We start from the raw sequence: 8,434 nt of genomic DNA on the forward strand, positions 1-8,434 counted from the left end.
AAATACGACAATTCATACCACCCAGCTCAGCTAGATTTCTCCAAGCAGCTCACACAGCATAATCCCATTTTTTCTCTCACCAAATGATCCAAACATACATCTCATCATCTATTGTGTTTTCTTCACTTGCAATCTAGTTGCAATCGCACGCTGCAGTTGCAAGCAGAAATGTCTGACAGTGCGAAATAGAAAAAGGTGGAAAATGGTATAGTAATGCATAATCGCTGTCCACGCCTATATCTGTGTCCATTATTTTTTATTTTCCACTGCCTTGTCTTCTGTTGCATAATCCTCGGTCAGGGTGCTCCAGCATTTGCACAAACAGGGCATTGTCAGTGAGGAAAATATAGGAGATAATGAGGTGAATATTGGACGCACAGTGCAGTCATGTAGCTACAGAACACTTGAATTGTGAGGGATGAAATGGAACTGAGGGAGCAGTTTCTCTTTGAGGGAGTTGAACTTAAACATGTACAATTTACAATTTGGGGTGAACTGTTTCTTTAAGGGACCAGCTGTGGAGCTTCCCTGTGTGTTAAAAATTCCTGGATGAGAGTGAAACAAAATCACAGAAAGACAAGAGAAACTATCATGTCAACACTTCAGCAGGAGTGTCTTCATGGATTGACTTCATCTCCCTGAACCAGTTTAAAACCCATATTGTTATCATTTTTCCATGTATTTGCAATGTTACAATGATGGATTGCTGTTGTTTCTGTTGCATTCCGGCACGCCAGCAGTGCAAGTCTTTAACACAGATGGTTTGTTAACACAACCGTTTGCTTCATTTGTTCCATCTCTTTGCTTTGAGAATAGAGTAGCTGTTGTTTTCCTATTTGTGGCAAACTGAAGACTGACAAGTTAATGCTTTATTCTTAATGACTCCCGGTGTATTAAATTAGACTGAGTTAGCTTGAAGATCTTTAATATATCTGTGGCTCAGCAGCAGAATTGACAGAGACAGAGAGCAGCCTGTCGAATGGGACTGAATGTCCTTCATTCTGACACTGAAAAAGTTTAATTTCTGAGTATTACAGGATAAACCCAATATCATCAGTGGGTTCTTTTGTGTAAATGTTGTTGGCTGCATTGCATTGTGGTCTGCTGAGGCTGCTGTCAGTGCAGAGGCCAGTATTTTCTGCCTCTTCTAGGTTGGATTTCTCCCTGTGTGATTGTTAAACATCAGTGCACAGGAATAAGACAAATCCACAGAAATAAGATGAATACACCACCAAATAACAAAATCAACCCAGAAGTGCAAGATATAGCATTAGTAATTGTTTTTTTTTTTTTTTTTTTAAGTGTTTTAGGGTGAATTTCCCTTTCAGTGAGAGTCAGACTCAGCCTGACCCACTCCAACAGCCACTCAGTGTTAGGGTTAGAGTAGATATGATCTCAAGGCTGATGAACAATGGCTGTAGGAGAATCTCTTTATTTGCAACAGTCACACCTATTGAATTGCATACTTTTGTTTATCTAATCACATGGGTGTGTGACACTGCTGAGTTGATTAGAGCAGACATAAATGTCTCTGTGGTGTACCGGCTGATGTGGTGCCAGTTCCCCTTGGAGCAGCCTCAGTCAGCCCCATTTAATTCTGTCAGCCTCCTGCTGGGAGCATTACTGAGCACTTGCAGCTCCACAGCATTAGTCAGCACTTTGCAGCTCTACGACATTACTCAGCACTTCATCCCATGCTTCTCTTATCATGCGTGATCACTCACATAGGGATATTTGTTCTATCCATTGAGTAAAAAGATGTGACTGTGACCTTTTCACTCAAACTCAGCTAAATACATTAAATGTAAATGTCAACACTGCAAAGACTCTCAGTGACAATGTTTAATAGCCTAATTTTATACAGAAATTGCATTTTCCCTCTAAATAAGTCATCCACTGTGTAACAAAATGGCACCTCTTATGACCAAGGTATCTCTGGCATAAAAGGCAGATCTCCCGCTTAAAATAATATGAAGTGTCTCAAGCCTTTTAAATCAAGGTCAGAAGTGAAAGCAAAGTTTTCAAATATGAACTGATGAACAATGGCCAGTTATAGAGTATTTTGGAGCTCAGCCCTCAATTTACTGAATATTTCTTTCACACAGTGAATATCATATTGGTGACATGATGACCATGGTTTGTTATACTGCCAAAGTTATTTTCAGTCATGTTTCACTTTGCTAGAACAAATACATTTTAAGTGCATAAACTAATATGAGTAACGGCTGCTTTAAATCAGCTTTTATTCTAATTTGGGAGATTATGTCTAAAAATCTCAAATTCTGCAAACATGGCCAGTCAGGCTGATTTTCTAGTATATAATTCTGTATCCTGGATCCAACGAAAGATTTGATTCTTCTTGCTTGCAGTTATCAGTATACTGAGAGAAGGAGGTCGAAGTGCTTCCCCAGGGCAGCTGACTTCAGAGGTCAACTACGCCTGAAACTCTCTAGAGTGGTGCATGTTGCAATGTGAAAAGACTCCACCAAAATAAAATATAGCTTTGGGACGCCTCTGAGAGGAGAGCTTTTGATCTCAGTAAAAATCCTATGTTGGAGGCTGCTACTATGGTACTTATGCCACTACTATGCTACAAACTACATGCTACTTTGGGAACTATTGCCTTATTCATTCCCAGCAACCATTAACACCTTTCACCCCCCAAACTCAACAACTTTTGCACTCCTTGAGAGTAAACACATTTCTTCAAGTCTCTGAGCTCACCTGTGCATGTCAACCCCAAAGTCTGGATCTTGTGCTCAGACAGAGATATGAATATTGACACTGTTGTATGAAAGGCTTCCAATTCAAACTCTCACGATTTGCCCATTTTTATGTAACCTTGATGATTTACATAGCCCCTTACTGGCTTAACAAACTGAATTTTGCTTATGGCCATGAAACCAAATTATAAACTATTGCAAAGTTTAAAAAAACAACATATAGTTAAGCAAACCACACCTCAGAAAATGTTTTTTAAATTTACTTTTTAGACATGAAAAGCATTCCTCGGACAAAAACATATACATGCTCACACAGAACAAAGACAATTAAAAAACAAGGTGAGTTTTCTGGATGAAACTGAACATTTTTCATTTTCAGTATTCTTTTCAGTATTTCAGTATACTTTTTTCTATTTATTCTACAGGGTATTCAGGAATACTTGTAGTCACAAGATTAGAAGCTTATATTAAGACTGCAGAAAAATCAGTATCCATGGTCAAATGATTATCTACGGTAGGTCAATGCCATTTATAAAGAGGATTCGTGTTGAAATGTTACATATTGTTTTAGAAAAACTGGGATTTATTGCTCTTTTCTTAAAACTGGTGATTATACTTTCTTAAATGTCACAGTAGTTGAAATATAAGGTAATCATTTTGTAAGTGAGCATAAACTTTATCAAAAGGTCAATATCTTTGTAAAGAAATCTTTTTTGTATGTATGCATGTGTGCCTGCTCCAAAAACAACCCAGATCTTTATATTTTCAAGCAGACAAAGAGTTAAATACCACAGGCCCATAGGATGATGTTGGGATCACAAGATCACAGGGCCCTAAGGGCAGACCTGACTGCCATAATTCACAGTGTTTGTCCCAGGAAAGAGACTTGAAAATTTTGTGCTGATAACAGGCCACAACACACAAAGTGGACGGAGAAGCTTGCTCAGAAAGCTTTTCCAGTTCCAGCCAAACAATTTCCATGTGGTAGCGGTGGTGGCTTGTTTTTCCACTAACTAAGTTGAGTGTCTCCGGAATGCAGGACCAATTTTCGTTACTGATTCACTGACTGAGTCACTGTAAGAATATTTTACACACACTCAAATCAGAGGCCTCAAGTCAGTGTGCGTGGGCGCACACACACACACACACACACACACACACACACACACACACACACACATGTTAGGGCAATTTGGTGTAGGCAAACCCCTCTGAGCAAACATTCAGGATTCTTGGAGAGTTTCCCCTCACATTACTGTCCTCTGACATGCTGAAAAGAGGGCCACTTCATTCTTCCCTTCCCCCATTCCTGCCTGCCTCATCCCCTCCTCCCAACCCATCGTCCCCATCTATCTCCCCTCGCCTTTTTTTCTCTGCCTCATTTTGTCTCCCTTCCCTTTCCCATCTCTGTTGCCCTCTGCCTGACTCTTTTCTCCCTGTCTTGTTTTTCCCTTCACAGATCTCTTGCATTTTGATGTCACATTCCTGGAGTTTCTGAGCTATGGTCGGCGACCTCGGAGGACTGGCCAGCAGACAGTGAGGCAGCCAGAGGGTAGTCTTCATCCCCATCGTCTGTGGAACCTGATAACGGAAGGATAAAGAGAGGAGTGTATGTGTTTGGAGGAGGACAGGATCCAGATTGTTTGGATATGGCATTTCTATGAGAGAGAGAGCTGATCCAAGGTCAAGGCCTTTCTCCCCTCCCCTTCGAGTCACATGTCAGCGTGAGGCTCAACTCCCCAAGGTTGCTGCTGCTACTCTGAGGGACCTAAATACTTGTAAACTCACTTGGAGAAAGTAGCAGCGTGTAAGGTTCATTTGGAAGTGGGAGAGCCAAGAGGAGAGAGATTCTTATCAAGTACTTTCTAAACTGCACTGGATACAGATTCTTTTGGATCTAATCACTTAGAGAAAATGACTAATCTGCTATCCGAACCATAGAAGTGCATACACAAACCCAATGAGCACACTTAAGGAGACTGGGCTCCGTTTCCTAGATATCAAGAGTCACACCGAGTTATCACTGCAGAGACCTAATTGTCTCACAACATTGACTGTTTGAGAAGGAAGATGCCGGCAAAGACACCAATATACTTAAAAACCACAACTCCCAAGAGGGGCAAGAAGCTGAAGCTCCGCGATGTCCTCTCGGGTGATATGATCAGCCCCCCACTGGGTGACGTGCGCCACAGTGCCCATGTGGGCCCTGAAGGGGAGGGCGACATGTTCGGGGACGTCGCTTTCCTCCAGGGCAAGATGGACATGCTCCCTTCACCCAGCCGGCTGCGGAATGGACACGGACGCTCGCACAGCATGGAGAGATGCCCGGAGTATGGTTTCTCCAGCAAACAGGACTCAAATAACTATGCCTACAATGGCTACCACTACCAGCACTCCTCAGCGGGCCTGCTGAAGACCACCATTTCCATGCCAGTGTTCATCGCCCATGAGCAGGCGCCACCCAAACCGCCACGCCTTCATCTGGACGATCCCTCACTTCCATCTCTGCCTTGCCAGCTGCAGCAGGGCCACTTCCAGAGCCTCCATCAGCAGTCAAACAAGCAGATCAAGAGCAATGGGTACAGCCAGACCGACAGCAGCCAGCAGCATCGCACCTCATCTCTATGTGAGAATGGCTTGGTGGGCCGCTTGGCCACTGAGCCCTGTCGTGACATCTCCTTCTCCCCTGCTGTCCGCAGGATTGTCCCCTCCTCTGGCTCGTTCTCTGAGGTCTCCTCCGAAGACTCCATGTCTGAGACCTGTGGGCCCCTGGACACGCGCCGGGGCCTCAGCCTGGACTCTGACGCCGGGCTGAGCAATGAGGACCTGAGGAGTGAACGTAGCGAGTCACCCTCCACTCCCGCCCTTCCAGCCGGCCTCATGGCATCACCCAGCGCCTTTGGGGTGCCAAGGTCGGACTCAATGGCAGGATTGGACCTGGATCTGGGGCCTTCCATCCTGGAGGACGTCCTGAGCATCATGGACCGCTACAAGGCAGTTGACGACCACTGTTAGCTGTCAGGAATGGAGAAATGAACTCACTATAAATCATATTTTCTTTTATACAATTATGCTTTAAAACTCTGTGAAGGAGTGGAGCAATGGACAGTAGAGGCTGTCTTTTTGAAGAGACTTGCCAACTGAGTTTAGAGGTAAAAAGGACATTAGAAAGATGAGAGGTGCGTGGACATTATTGATCTCAAGTGCTGGGACTATGACAACAGCCAAGGCAAAGGGCTGGTCCTTATGAGCCTTTATCAGAGCTGAACCACAGACATAAGTGGATAGTTGGTAGGATGATGATGATGATGATGATGATGATGATGATGAGTGGAATGGGACCCATCTTGTTAAAAATCATGAAAATACATTTTCCTTTTCCTTGGAAGAAATTCCAAAATACCAGGATTTGCATTTTTTGAAACTAACTTCTGCTGATAATTTAATTTTCTGTCTGCTATTTCTCTTGGAAATGATTAATAAAATGTCCTACTGATTTAGATATAGATAAGTGTTGACTGATCTGGGGAACACAGATCACAGCAGCTCTGAAAGCAATATCTGTTGACATGCAATGAATTAGGATGTTGAAAACGTAATTAGAAAAATGTACTTTTCTGCAGTGGAGTTCACAGTGTATTTTTTTGGTCATATTAAGCTGGGCTGCAAACAAAGTATAAAGGTTGGATAGGTAAGCCGGGCTATACTGTAATTTATTTTGGCGGCCTCAAAACTCAATGTAAGCGCTTTAAAGTTTCAGAAGATCCTTATCCTAATTCTTCAGGCTTTTGTTGCCAAGTTTCAAAGCTTTCTGTGAGAGATCTGTAGAATTTGTTGTGTACATGATTTGACTGTCCTAACAGAAAAAAAGATATCAGTTAAAGTTGTCCTTAGCTGCCAGCAAGTGGTGCTTTTGAGAACTGCACCATTGACTTTTCAGTAGCAGATTTTTTTTCCTTTGATCTGAGGGAAAAGCAAGGAGACACATTTCATTGCGTATCTAATAAAATGCTTCCAGTATAGGAAAAGTGCTGCTTCTTAGATTGTCATAAGATATCAGTCCTTTAAAACAAAGACTCTTCTTTCATGTTCTTCATGTTCACTTCATGTTTCTTCCATGTGTGGCTCACTGTTGGCCTCCCTAACACTAATGTCTGCATTATCACAGTAGCCTATATTTCAAATGTCACATATGCTGTATATATCATTCTAAATGTATGAATAAATATGATTCTATAAAGAAAACTTTGTGGTGAATTATCTGCACACACACACACACACATACACATTTATATACACTACCAGTCAAAAGTTTGGACACACCTTCTCATTTAATGTTTTTTCTTTATTTTCATGACTTTTTATATTATAGATTCTCACTGAAGGCATCAAAACTATGATTGAGCACATATGGAATTATGTAGTAAACAAAAAAGTGTGAAATAACTCAAAACATGTTTTATATTTTAGGTTCTTCAAAATAGCCACCCTTTGCTCTGATTACTGCTTTGCACACTCTTGGCATTCTCTCAGTGAGCTTCATGAGGTAGTCACCTGAAATGGTTTTCCAACAGTCTTGAAGGAGTTCCCAGAGGTGTTTAGCACTTGTTGGCCCCTTTGCCTTCACTCTGCGGTCCAGCTCACCCCAAACCATCTGGATTGGGTTTAGGTCAAGTGACTGTGGAGGCCAGGTCATCTGCCGCAGCACTCCATCACTCTCCTTCTTGGTCAAATAGCCCTTACACAGCCTGGAGGTGTGTTTGGGCTCATTGTCCTGTTGAAAAATAAATGATGGTCCAACTAAACGCAAACTGGATGGGATGGCATGTCCAGGGGCGTGATAGTGGGGGGCCTGAAATAAAAAGGTTTGCCTATTGGCCGGCTATACAAGGGCCCAATAAGATTTCTTTTCATGGGGCCCAAAATCCCTGGCGGCGCCCCTGGGCATGTCGCTGCAGGACGCTGTGGTAGCCATGCTGGTTCAGTGTGCCTTCAATTTTGAATAAATCCCCAACAGTGTCAAGCTCATAGAAAGAAGGCCAAGGGGTTGCAGCGCTGTCAACAAAGCAAAGGGTGGCTACTTTGAGGAATCTAAAATATAAAACATATTTAGAGTTATTTAACATTTTTTTCTTTGCTACATAATTCCATATATCTTGTTTCATATATTTGATGTCTTCAGTATGTATCTACAATGTAGAAAGTAGTAAAATAAAGAAAAAACATTGAATGAGAAGGTGTGTCCACACTTTTGACTGGTAGTGTATATATATGTATGTATGTATGTATGTATGTATTACATACATACATACATACATACATACATATACATGTGTATATGTATGTATCGTGTGTGTGTTTGTGGATCATATGTGTGTGTGTGTGTGTGTGTGTGTGTGTGTATGTATATATATATATATATATATATATATACATACACACACACACACACACACACTATAAAATCAGTAAAACAAAACTGGAAATTTAGTAGTATTATTAGTAGCATAGAAATTTAGGAGTATTACTACGTCATGCTTGATGATAATTACTAATCATACACAAAATCTGGTTGGATGATACATACAATGTTTATCTGGCCTCATAATTCTGCTTTTGAAATACCCACGCAGCTTGTCAAACCAAGTAAACGCACACGTTTATTCTGAAAATAATGAACCGGAAGTGGTCCCTCAATCTGCTCTGCGCAG

General features: G+C 41.7%; 1 protein-coding gene across 1 annotated transcript; it reads left to right on the top strand.

The window, feature by feature from the left end:
- The first annotated feature begins 4,182 nt into the window (after window positions 1-4,182).
- On the top strand, window positions 4,183-6,968 carry LOC115369812 (cdc42 effector protein 2). The gene has a single exon (XM_030066480.1). The coding sequence runs from the start codon at window positions 4,794-4,796 to the stop codon at window positions 5,736-5,738; it is 945 nt and encodes a 314-aa protein (XP_029922340.1). The 5' UTR covers window positions 4,183-4,793; the 3' UTR covers window positions 5,739-6,968.
- Window positions 6,969-8,434: the final 1,466 nt, after the last annotated feature.

This window comes from Myripristis murdjan, chromosome 13, assembly GCF_902150065.1.
Source record: "Myripristis murdjan chromosome 13, fMyrMur1.1, whole genome shotgun sequence".
In the NCBI taxonomy this organism is placed as follows: domain Eukaryota; kingdom Metazoa; phylum Chordata; class Actinopteri; order Holocentriformes; family Holocentridae; genus Myripristis; species Myripristis murdjan.

Coding starts and splice junctions, on each gene's coding strand:
- LOC115369812 (XM_030066480.1), top strand. CDS start 4,794: ATGCCGGCAAAGACACCAATATACTTAAAAACCACAACTCCCAAGAGG.